The sequence below is a fragment of the Microtus pennsylvanicus genome, chromosome 18 (assembly GCF_037038515.1).
Source record: "Microtus pennsylvanicus isolate mMicPen1 chromosome 18, mMicPen1.hap1, whole genome shotgun sequence".
NCBI lineage: Eukaryota > Metazoa > Chordata > Mammalia > Rodentia > Cricetidae > Microtus > Microtus pennsylvanicus.
The window spans coordinates 765,878-779,483 of NC_134596.1; the positions used below are offsets into that span (position 1 = coordinate 765,878).

The window sequence follows — 13,606 nt, forward strand, 5'->3', positions numbered from 1 at the left end:
GCGTCTGGGTTACCTCAATCAAAATGCGAGCAGGAACAGATCATGCTTTTTTTTTTTAAAAAAAAAAAAATCTTTCCCTGCTTATTTTCTTCTTCCCTCTCTTCCCTTCCTTATTTCTAGTGATTTTATTTTTTGCTTTTTCAATAAAGTAAATCAGTAGCTGATGTAAGATCTGTCTCTCTGCTAAAGAAAAACAAACCAGGAGTACATTTTAGCAGCACTGATTAACATGCATGCACCTTGCTGATCACTAATGATTTTTTTTTTTTTGGTTTTTTTCGAGACAGGGTTTCCATGTAGCTTTGGTGCCCGTCCCGGAACTAGCTCTTGTAGACCAGGCTGGCCTCAAACGATCACTGATGATTTTGAGCTACTCTAATCTCTATCTATGAAATGTATTTTATTTTTATTTACTTGTATGTGCATGTGTAAGAAACATACATGAATATGGAAAATGTGAAAAGAAATAATCCTCATAACTCCATAGTTTCAATTTATGTGATATTGAAAGTTGCCCATTCTACTCAAATTGTGAAAAATACATACTAGTTAAGGCATATTTACTTATTTATTCATTTATAGCTTTATTTTTATTTTATTTTATTAAAACAAGCTATCTTTTTATTTTACATACCAATCCCAGTTCCCACTCTCTCTCCTCCTCCCATTTCCTCCCCCATCCCACCCTGCATCCACTCCTCATAGAGGGTAAGGCTCATTGCTTTTGGGAAAGTCCAAGGCCCTCCCTACTATATCTATACTGAGCAAGGTATCCAACCAAAGAGAACAAGTTCCCAAAAAGCCAGTACAAGCAGTAGGGATAAATACTGATGCCACTACCAGTGGCCCCACAGTCTACCCTAGCCATACAACTGTCATCACCATTCAGAGGGACTAATTTTGTCCTCTGTGGGTTTTTTTCCTTGCTTGGCTGGAGTTGATGAGCTTCCACTAGCTCAGGTAGACTGTTTCAGTGGGTAACCCCATCATGGTCTTGACTTCTTTGCTCATGAATTATTTATTTTTATTCAACAAGAATTGATCAAAAGTCTCACATGGTCAAGAAAATGCATGGAGGATATAATACTGAAAAGTTAGTTTTTATTTGTGTAATTTAAAAAATAATCAGTATTCTTATTGTTAACATAACTGCACTACACACTTACTGTATATTAACAGGCAGATTTTATGCATCATGGCCTTTACTACTGAAAAGTGCAGAGTGCGAATGACAAGTAGATTAGTGGCTATGTAATCCAATCCAGAAACATTAAATGCTAGAAGGAGTCGAAGCGTAAGATGTGAAGATTTCCGTTATGCATTAATTTTATGAGGCTACAAATGGTCTTAAAAGGGAGGTTCATGGATTTTTATTTAGGTATAGTACAGAGGAATTATTTTTATGATATTGAAATAATGACCTTTGGGGGACTCTGGTTTCCACTTTGGTTGCTCTAAGTAATATTTTTATATTTGGAATTTTTACCGTCTTCCTCTAACGTTTCACACATGGGGTTCATTCATCTGCCCTCTCATGTGAGAAGCATTCTTTTTAGTTTTCTAGGTTTTCTGCAATGGAATTTCTCATAAATATCCTTTTCTTAAATCTCTAATAATTTGTAAATTCTTAACTCTTCTGTGTTCAGTCCATGTGTTTGAGTGATGGCTAAATGAGGTTCTACTAAGAGGAAGAAACCATGACAAGCTGACACTCAAGAGCTATGTGGGCCCATCGAGCAGTGATGATGCTGGTTCTAGGGTGCATAGAGCTGGGGAGATGGGAAACAAGGGTCATGGAGTAAGGAACCCAGGAAGACTAAAATAAAAGCAGCTCTCTATTTCTCTAAAGACACAGATGCGGAGGGGATTGTTTGTCTTGTGTTATGTCAGAAGATGCTTTCTGCCACCATTGATGTGGAGATGATAAACACATTAAAGATACATACAACAGGAAGATTGTAGACTCCTAACATATTTAGAATGAGGAAGAAGTCTAGATGAAGGAGCAACTCTGAGAGAGTCACAGTACTTCAGTTTATTTGGCTTGCCTTGGGCTTCACAAATTATTAAACTGTGATCTACCTACGCTCTATGGTCTGGAGCTCACCATAGGAAAGAATTTGGAAGTCAGGAGGTAATAGAAATGTCAGTGTGTTCCAAGATATATTTTCTTTTATCGCTTTGGTATCTTATCTTCTTCTCTAGTAAACCCTCCTTTCTCAAGGGAAATCTATCTGATTTAAGTTGAATAAAGCCTACACAACCTAAGAACAGAGGTATGAAGAAGACATGACTAACTAAACTTCCTGTTTCCCTGGCTGTAATGATTGCTGTAGGCATGCCAGTAATTTAGAATCTTCTCTGGCAATTTCTATTAAAACAAGTCAAGAAAATTATCATTATTCCCTGTTCTTATGATCGAGTGTGTGTGAAGTGAAGGTTGGGGCTTTCATTTACTTTGCAGAGAAACTATGAGGATATCTATGATATCTGTGAGTACAGGATAGAGGCCAAGTATACTTTGATATTTTTATTTGTCAAGTTTTGATTGCTTAAGCCATTACTAAGAAAGTACTTATGCAATACGTAAGCATACAGATTAATGAGTTAATCACCTCAAAATCTAATAATGATGATGAATGTAATTGCTTACCATTGTTGGGGTTTAAACAAGTTTCAAGTGTTTAATGTGTATTGTTTTCACATGTTCTAAAATGCCAACAACTCAAAGTAGATAAATGGTAGAGTGACTTTAACAAATGACATAAAACCAAAATTCACATTTACTTTTTTATGGAGAATTACAGGCAAAATCCTCCATCAGGTAAGAAAAAAATGGTGCCGATATGGCTGTGAACATGGATGAACTCCCAATTTGACTGATTCTAAATTTTCACAAATGTAAGTAGCTCACCAGTGTTTTCAATAATAATTTACATAGTGGAATTAGTTGCTCACAACTTGAAATAAGAAGGTGTCTAAGCAGGCCGTCAACTCCTCTGAGAGTACGAGTATCTCTACAATAAGTGAGTATTACCTTTGAAATGCCAAGTCAAAATTCCCTTGCTGAATAGAAAGTTCTTTGCTATAGCTATATACTATAGAGGCCATTTTCATATTTATTCTTCTGTGTATTACACTTTGGCCATTTCAAACACATTAGCTTTACTGTAAAGCCTCTTATAAGAGACACTTCCAGCCTTGATTCAGAAAGCAAACGTATTCTTTGCTAGTTAGCTTGCTTGAAATTGCACCCAGAAACAACAAACCATCAAAATTAACCCCTTTCTTCACATGAATATGTAACTAGCAATCATTTTCACTATAAGAAATAAAGCATTGTTTTTTGTGGTTGGTGAACATCCCAAAGTTTGAATTCTTTATTCCTTTCCAAAGACATGCAGCCTTACACTCAATATTTCTGATCCTTGCCTATTAAAAGTTGCAAAGATACTTTTGTTAATACACCAGAGACCAAAACTACTAGAATGATTTGAAAACTACCCAAATCATATTCACATCCACTTGGAAATTCAGAAGGCCAACTTTGACAGCTAGGAGGTTTGCACATGCAATCACAACAATACAACGTCATAACAGAGTAGAGTGGGTACTAAAGCTCAGAAATGGATTTTTATACATAAAGAAGATAGTATATAATGCCTTTAGACATGGAAGAGAGTCCCTATGGAGCCACAGGCATGAACTGGAGTGGTACTCCTCCAGGTCAGGCAGTGATGCTACCTTAAGACTAGGAGGAAACTGGGAGGGATCATGTCCTAAACCTTCAGACAGACCTGAGCTACACTGATTTTATTTCTGACATCTTGCCTCCAGATCCCTGAGGCAGCTAAGTTCTGCCATGCTGAGCTGCCTGGTCATTGGCACTGTCCCCAGTAGCTCTAGGGACTCGAGAGGATGATTCATAGTACGTCGTAAAGACTATGTCAGAGTTACACATAACAAAGGGCTGGTCAAGAGTCATCCCAAGAAAGGCAAGTCGCCAGAAATAAGGTTAGAATGATGCGAGGAAATATTACTAAAATATCCCAAGTGCATCTTGGGCTCAGGGTGTATGTGAGGCAAAACTTAGCACCTGTTCATCTATGGGCAGTACAGGAATCCATTAAGAACAGTGACGCGAAGCACACCATTACATTATGAAATACCTTATCCCCTCCATAGCACTGTGTTCACTGAGGCAAGAGGATGGAATGATTACCTTAGAGATATTTACTGCCACATATTTTCAGAGTTGAACTGAAGTGGGTTTTCTTTTTAATTTACTAGAGTTTGCTCTACAACAATGTTCATTGACCATTGACATTTAGTTCTTTTGTTGTTTACTTCATTTATAGACTCCTTTCAAGAAACTTAAAACTGCTTGTTCATAAAGTAAATATCCACATGCATCATTTCTTATCATTTTAGGGCAGTTAGAAACATCAGATGATAATCTTTAACAGGGGCTTCTGCATGTAGAGAAAGATAAATTAAAAATCAGATTTAATATTCAAACCTAGAAGTAGTTTCCAATCATCTTGAATAATAAAAATCAGTGGAATAAAGTTCTTTCTACTTCCTAAGCCCATTGCAGCTGTGAGATAGTAATTCTTCACGACATTTTTGTTCTCTGTTATTATATTACTGCGGCTCAGCTGAGCACTCAAATTCTCCAAACTTATGGTTAAAAATCTACGTGCATTTTCTTTGTGTATTCTTTGATTAGTGTACAATTTTCCTGTAACATGAAAGTTACCTCATTCTGTAGGTCACGAATCATTTTGCTCTTTCTTTCCACTTCAGTCTTCAAAAAATTAATCTGAAAAAAATAGAAGAGTATGCATATACATTCTCAATATATTACTATGTTTTTTACTTTATATTATTTTGAGGTATCCTGAAATTATTACAGTTTTAATATAAACGTTCAAAAAGAAAAGATCAAAGGTTTCATTAACCAAAACCTTAATTTCCTAGATCTTTATTCAATTTGATATATATGTATATATATATACATATATATTTCATTACATTAAAGCTTATGTAAGTTTTCAAAGGCACAATTTTATATTAGTGAAATGTATTCATGTTCTTTTTAATACCAGCTAATCTACATTTGTTTTCAACTAATTATGGAACTGATTAAATTAGGGCTACTGATATAAAAAACTCAATCAAGGTAGTAAAGATTACAGTAACTGATATAACTCCAAATATAGTGAATTAAATAATTTTGGTTCTTTTGAAGGGAAGCAGAAGACCAGCATTCAGTTCCACCGTCTACATCCATCTTTTCATGGCAGCTTCCATTATGACTGTTTCCCAGGTAGCATGCATGAGAAATCCACAACCCAGTAAAAGATACCCGAGATTTTGACTCTAAACTATAGAAGCATCTATTTTCTTTTCTGTGGTGTTTCAGCTAAGGCATCCAGAGAGAACCAGCTGTTCTCTAGCTCACATAGGTAGAAGATGTTACTGACATCATTTAGTTGAGGAAAGTCAAATGACGTGTTCAGATGATTATCAAGAAGACAATAGCAGGTTGCAGAGAGATGTAATGAAGTCAGTATACACAGGTATCTGAGTCACATAGGTAGAGAGGTATAAGAATGATTCCAGATGCAGTCTCTGTTGTCTTTGAGAGCTGAAACAGCTGTACTACTTTCTAGAAGACTCTAGCACCTGACTCCTGATCTTTGCTTTCCATAAAGGGTTGCTGGAGCCTTATGTTACCTGTAAGCACCCTGTCCTTAGAGAATTCATGAACAAAATAGCTTCATCTGTCACTTAAAACTCAAGCCAAATCATTTGATAGTGATGGCATATATAAAACAGAAAATGCTTAAGAACTACCAGGTCTATTATTTCGATCATTAATTCTTGAGGCAAATTTAAACTATGGGGATGCTTTTGTCAAGGAAATACCACTAATCACAATCACTGTCCCATTACATGGGGGAATTCAAGACCTTTGGTAATCCAAAATAATTACCTGTAATGGCAATATGCTATTTAAAATTTATATATCTGCAAAATCAGGGCATGCTTTCGGATAGATGAATTTCATAGCTAGTTCTACACATAAGTATTTTGTTGGTAACAAAAACTTTAATTTGGAAGCAATCTTAGTTACATACATAATCTATTCTGATGCCAAACCTTCATTTATTGATAGATTCAGTGTGCTTGCATTGCTAATATTCACATTTATTAGGACTATACTAAAATAGATTTCAGTATCAGGCCTGTAATTCTTTAAATACTCCACACAGCCATATGAGAATATGAAACTCAAATACATTCAGAATATTTTAAAATATTAGCATTTTGAGATCACTGGTTTAGAATCCCAGAAGGATATAACTTCCCTGCAGAAATAAGTATTCCTGGTATTGACTTCAATAACGGTTTTCAGAGACAAGAATACCAAGTATGTGCTGTGTGTGAAGCATGGAAGAAAGGAACGTCTTTATGCTTGGTGAGGCTAGAAGCTTTGAGGCAAGTCTTGCCTTAGAATAATGTCTCATCCAAGACAAGTTGAGCTATAAAAGTTAACAGGAGTCATGAAATGCTTCCGAACACCCATTAATATCTTTAATTATCATCGTCACACCTGCTACCTGTTCTCCCTGCTGTCTGCCAGGCTTTGGCAAGGAGGACCCAAAGCTTAATGATTTCCTACTGCAATGTCCATGCAAAGATAAAAACAGATCTTTCTGTCTTCATAGAAAGTGTGTTGGAACATGATCATTTCAAGGGGCATCGACTGTTCACATAATACAAATTTTTAGAAATATATTCTTTTTCACATTTTATGACTTAATAAACAGGTTTGTTATTGTAGTTCACAGAATTTTATTTTGGACCTGGAAAATACTTTACTTATTGTAACTCTTTTAAGAAGAATTGTACAATCTTTCATTTGTATAAAAAGGTCACAATTCAAAATTCAATCAAGGTCACCATAAAAGTATCTTTCCTTTAAATATGAAAGAGTATAACAATATTTGTAAAATCAAATACAATCTCCCATCAGAACGAGAGCAAGGCAATTATAAAAACCTCCCTTCCTTGCACAACTTTAATTACTGTAGTAGTATTAGAAGGCAAAATAATTAGTGATTGATTTGCAACAGTATACTTGTCCAGCACACATATTCATTCAATGTTTAGCATAGGGTGTTTACGTAGAAAGAAAAATCCCAAGTTAGAGGTTCATCAATCTGCTCTTACAATGTCTTCCCAAATGAGTAAAAGGTAAAACTTCACTCACTTGAAAGATCAAAAATTTGCATTGCATGTTTGTCCCAGATTTTCTTTATTGGCCTGTTTATGAACACCAGGATACTCACATAGGCTTCTTTGGCAGGCCTTCAGGGAACACAAGAGTGAGGAAAGCTCTTTGACACAAGGATTATTTCTTAGCATGCTTTCTGGGCTGGTTAATCTTCATTTCCAGCTTGATTAGATCTAGATAATCCAGGGAAACACTCATAAAGCTATCTGTAAAGGAGTTTCCAGAGAGGTTTTATTGAGAAGGCATACATACTCCATACACACGTTGCAAGGAGGAGAGCTACTTGTCCATCTTGACTGTCCAGCTAGCTTATCCCAGAAATAACTACACAGAAACTGTATTAATTAAATCACTGCTTGGTCCATTATTTATAGTTTCTTATTGGCTAACTCTCACATCTTAATTTAGTTCATTTCTATTAATCTGTGTATTGCCATGTGGCAGTGGCTTACCAGGTAAAATTCCCAGCAGTGATTTAATTAACACAGTTTCTGTGTATGGAGTATGTATGCCGTGTGTGTGTGTCTGGTATGCGTGTTCTGTTTGTATGTGTTATGTGTATTTTGTGTGTGTTTATGTGGTGTACATGTATGGTGTGTGTGTATGTGGTATATGTGGTTGTGTGGTGTGTACTTCTTTAATTATCAAAGTAATGCTATTATAATTTTTATGATAGGTGTATTTCCTCTATTCTGTTAAATGCATTCCTGTTAATCTGTAGCCATTGTAAAGCACATTGAACCAGTATATATATTAGCTAGTTCACTATCAGGACATGAGAACACTATTCACATTTATGAGTTTTGTACCCTTAAGCACTGAGGAATTCAATCGTGATTTTAAAAGACCTTTCTGGTAAAGATTTTTTTTTGGTTTTGATATATTTGATCATAGCATCTGCAGAAGTGATGACCTGAATTTCACTTTTCCAATTTGGATGTCTAAAAGTCATGACAAATTAGAATTTTTTTTCTTGCTCTAAGTGTCATAAAGCTTTCAAACTTTCAATATTGACTATAATATTAGCCTTTTGAGTCTGTAAGGGATCTGTGCATTAAGATATAGACCTTTGTTTCCTAATTCATTCATTTTTGCATGAAGTGATTGCATTTTATCAAGTGTCTTTTGTAAATCTGTTGATCATGTATTCTTTATCTTCATATTATTGATACAGAATGCTTCCATTATTAAAAAAAATTTTGAACCATCCTTGAATTCTTTTATATGAATTCACTTCTCTGTCATAAATAATCCTTTATAACTGATTTAACAAGTTTGATATCATCTTGTTTAATGTAACTGCAGCATTGTTCGTGAAGATCATTGCTTGCCATTTGCTCTTGGTGCCATTAAGTGGCCTTGCCAGGCACATTTGTAAAAATTCCATTGTGATTATTTATTTGCTTTTTAAAATAACTTTATTGGAGATTTCTCAGATATTTGTAACAGTTTACACTATCGATGGTATTTTAACAATATTTGGTCACTTGCTCTGCTTTGCTCTTACTTATAGATTGATGGGTTTGAAGCTGTGTGTGTGAAGTTTTACTGCTTAGGGCAGAGCAGAGTGTGATAATTTCAGTGTTTCCTGGGGTTTGCAAAGCCATTGCTAGTAACACCTTTGTTCTGTAAAGATTTTTCCTTAGAAAACATTAGTATCTTGGCAGCTGTTTTCCTTAAATGTTATTTTGTGTTTATTTTCCTAAGTTGTTCGTGATGTAAAAGTTTCAGTTTTCAAATTTAGCATCTTTATATACATTTTCCAATATTTTAAATTTTATTATGTCCCATTTTAAGATTTTGTGTTAATATAGTTAAACTATTTCGCTTCATTGTGATTTCAAATACGTCAGGAGTTTTGTTACTTTGGAAGCTTGCTTGCTTTTCTTAGTAGTGTTCTAGTTCTGCTGTTATGTGTGTGGGGCTAACACAACTCACGTAGATATTTGATCATCCCCTGTCCCGGGAAGTTCCAAGTAGTCCATTCCCATGAAAGTTTTGTCACATCAAGAGTTCCCACTATGGAAATCCAATGTCTGCACCGAAAGTTACTGAATTATATACTTGCTGTTATACCCACAATTTTCCTTTCATCTCCTTAGTTCTTTGCAGGGAAGATCAAAGAAAACGAAAAGAGTCCTTCCCTTTCCGCACCTGGACTCACCTCAGGAGAGGCTTTCTTTGAAGTTGGTCACTTGGAATCTTTGCTTTATTCTATGAGCTGCTCTTTTTGTAATGCATACATTTTATGGTTTTTGCTGTCACATTGGGTGATGTGACGAGTTTTTTAACTTCAGTTCAGGAATGAAGCAAATCGTATGGTACTTCTCCACATCATCCCACTGCCTTAGAACTAGCAATATTAAAAAATGATGACAGCTTAGGTTGAGAATTGCTTTTCTTCATTATAATCTTCTAACACATATAATGCATAAAGGACATATGTTTTATTTTGTAATATAATTCTTTGTTTCCCAACACACGATCATTCTGAAACAGCACCATGTGTCTACATACACTTTTGTATATGTGCATATTTCTAAATATTGGCACACATGTGACTTTAAAAATATTTAAAACAATTATATTAAATAACAATGATAGTGTATCTGTAGGTAAGAAAATACAAAGCATTACCAAAATTGAGTTGTCTTGCAATTACTAAATAGAATGAAGTCTCCGGTGTTTAGTCAGAGATCATTGTCAGATTGGTGATACAGCTCACGTCTGTGACAGGAACCTTAGTGATTCTGAACTTCAGATCAATCTCACACATCTCATCGTCAACCTGTAGGAAGAGCTGCTGGAGACCCATGATAGTGTCCTGATTGTGTAACTAAATGGTTTTGATTAGCAATGACTTAACATAGAAACGAAGAACATCCCTAATGATTCAGAGCAGACTACATTATGTAAGTCTCCCCTTGTCAGACATTAATCCTATGTCATCATTGATAATGCTTACCGTGACATTAGTGGGTGGTAGTGGCAATGATAGCCTACAATTTTGAAGTTAGCTACAATTTATCATCCCTTCTGCTTAGTACTTTGTGTGCACAGAATCATAATCATCAATGAAGAGCTTTGTAAGTAGTCAATAGGACAGCCTGGGGGAAATGAAATGACCATATATGAATTTGTAATAAAATGGTGGGCAGAGAGGGAAGGACAGACTATCACTTTAATGTCTACTATAGCCTATAAGCCAGATATAATTATACCTTCAATTATAATAATATTATTTTATTTCTATATAATAATATCATATTTTAATAGTATATTATTGTTATTTTAATAACAATAACAGCCCTTATTATGTTAATGTGATACACTGTCTTAATTGGATAAATAAGCAAACTGTCAGAACCTGATCAAGTCCACAGAATCCTGTTCCTCTAGGAATTATCCTCAGAATCCTCAGAACAGAATGTTTTTTTTTTTTTAAATTAAACACTTTTTTTTATTGAGAAAAGGAAAAAAAGTTTCCCCCTCCTCCCAGCCTCCCATTTCCCTCCCCTTCTTCCCACCCTTCCCCCCTCCCCACTTCTCTCCCCCTCCCTCTCCAGTCCAAAGAGCAGTCAGGGTTCCCTGCCCTGTAGAAAGTCCAAGGTCCTCCCCCTCCGTCCACGTCTAGGAAGGTGAGCATCCAAACTGGCTAGGCTCCCACAAAGCCAGAACATGAAGTACAGAATGTTAAGCCAGTCTCCACAAGCAGGTTTAGGCTCAGGAGAAATGTGAGGGAAGTGGGGATAGGAGTGTCACAGCTCTGAGGGAAATCCACCAAAAGGGTACAGAGAGCATGCTAGGTGGGGCACAGGGGTCGTACTCTGTACCCAGGGCATTTTTACACCTGGATATTCTATCTTGGGCCTGTGCTCTTTCAAGAGTGACAGTGTTCTTTTTGGACCTCGTCTGTATATAGTGTGGTTATCTCTGTGGTGTGTGCCTTGGTTGCTCTGCCCACTAGCAATGTAAAGCAGCCACGAGTTTACCTCCTCTGAGCTACAGCTTCTTAGGAATCAATTGATAAAACAACATGGCTTTGTGACAAGGGTCTGAGAAAATAGTGAATACAGCATATCTGATCTCAAGGCCACCACTCTATCAGATTAAATTCCCCAAGATAAATTCAAATGAAGTCATATTGGGCAAAGCACAAATGAGATCACAGACAGATATCCAACATTCTAAGTCCATATTGGGGGAAATGCTGACTAGGAAGACACTAAAACCTGTCCATTCTTTTACAGAAGGTTTGGTTCCTAGATAGCCAAGTACTATGACGTCTTAGATAAAATCAATTAGTGTTTTCATTTGGCATAATCACGTGTTATCTGGAAGAGATAATGAGAACTTACCAGGAAACATTCCTAAGATAGCAAAGCAGACTGCCCTTAGGACTCAGCAGTCCTGGGTGACAAACTGAACTGAGGTTCATTATCAAAACCCCACACTCCAACCAATGTTTATAAAAGCTTTGCACATAAAAGGCTCACCAGAGTTTCTGGAGAGCCTGGGCTTCCAGTAATTGAACAAGATGGATACCTGCATTAATCTTGTGTCTGGTTTCTAAAACTGAGGTTGGATTTTATTGGCACTCTGGAAGGAGACTGATCCAAGAACCATGTGCTGGACCAGCTTCTTTCTCACTAGCCTGATAATGTGCTTGAAATACCCTTCTCTCTCTTCCTGCCTTCTTCCCTGGAGCCACAATAAGTCATGTACTCTCAGGACCATACTTTCAAATAACAATCAATCAGCTGAAGAATAACACTCTCTAGTGCCACTCCAGACCACTTCAGACCTTCCTTAGTGACCTTAGGGGTGGATACCCACAATGTGGGGGAAGCTTCTATGTCCCAAGGTTACTGCAGTTGTTCTCACTGCCCATCCTGAGCCTCTTTAGCTCTCTCAGCATTGCACTGTCTCTCAAATCATGATGGGATCTACTGTCCGGTTCTCTCTGGTAGCCATAATGGAACCTACCGTCCAGTTCTCTCTGGTGGCCATAATGGGATCTACTGTCCATTTCTTTCTGGTCAGCACTAGCCTTCCCCTTGGGGGCCCTGGGTAAAACCTACCATCAGTCTTCTCAGTAATACATTCAAATCTATTGTGCTCTAGTAAACAGAGTTTGGTATTATATATTTTATTTTTAAAAGGAGATGATACTATATAGAAGTCTTATATTTGCAAGAGGTACAAAAGTGAGTCTGAGAAATAAATTGGAGACTAATATCCCAGCATTGCTTCAGGAGCCAATTTTCCTGTCTCTGGTGAGTATCACTGATAAGATCCACAGTGCAAGTGTCAAAAGGACATCATCTTGCAAAGATCTGGGAGGCAGTTGGTTCCTGCAACTGTAGGTTTTACCCTATGGATAATCTGTAAAACGGATGACCAAGCAAATAGCATGGCCCTGTCCCTGAGTGATTCCCACGCCATGGTTGTCTGGGCCAGCTTAAGGATCTGCATAGGTTAACTGGCTTTCAGTTCAGTTTCCACCCCATCCAGGCACCACTAAAGGGAGCCTGAGCCAGTTCCCTGCCTGGTCTGCCTCTTCAGTAGGAGCTAGAAGATTGCCAAATTAAACACAATGTTCAACCCTTTCTTATAGGAAATTGTGGCAAAGTATTAAGCTGATCAAAATGACTGAAGCTTCTGTTGTGGAGACTTCATTTTTTTATGGTGTATTTTTCCATTGTGATTGGAGAAAAGGAAGAAATAAATTCTCAACCCCAAAGCTATTACACAAAGAGACACAAACACACTCACCGTAGCCTGATGTTTCTCTGCTTTCTCAGATGTCTCTTTAAGCTGATTCTGCAGGGCCTCCTGGAGAGACTTCATTTCTTCCCTAGGTTAGTAGAAAAAAGAACAAAGAAGAGATACCACATGATTCCACTATTTTCCATGAACTTTACAAAAAGAAGTTTGCCTATCTATCTACATTTAAGGAACGGCTAACTATAATTATGAAAATCCACAGCAATACAAAAGGCTATATCTAAATACTGTGATACAAAGGGCTTTCTTTCCTTGCACACACGTAAAGCAGGTGATATTTAAGGTAAATTACCTTGTTATTATGTTTTATAAGAATCCCACAGTGTGAATCACTGTGAACAATGAATGTATTCAATCAGCTCAATATACCAACTCGAGTTGGAAAGCTAATTTCACTGATGACATGTAGGGCATGAACATGTTGGGTTAAAAGTCATGAAAGACTTCTGAAAGAAATTATTGTAACCTTCTGATCCTCATTAATTTCTTAATTTTGCACTATTGTGGCTTAGCTAT

At 36.7% G+C, this 13,606-nt stretch overlaps 1 protein-coding gene across 4 annotated transcripts in view; it reads right to left on the reverse strand.

Annotated features, from left to right (window-relative positions):
* Positions 1-13,606, reverse strand: part of LOC142837413 (leucine zipper protein 2) — a 322,896-nt gene that overhangs the window by 127,295 nt on the left and 181,995 nt on the right. For all 4 annotated transcript variants that reach the window (XM_075952470.1, XM_075952471.1, XM_075952469.1 and 1 more), the window contains 2 exons: positions 13,079-13,160; positions 4,760-4,822 (listed from right to left, as the gene is read on the reverse strand). In XM_075952470.1, the coding sequence (XP_075808585.1) occupies positions 4,760-4,822; positions 13,079-13,160 (145 nt within the window). The remainder of the gene's footprint in view (positions 1-4,759; positions 4,823-13,078; positions 13,161-13,606) is intronic.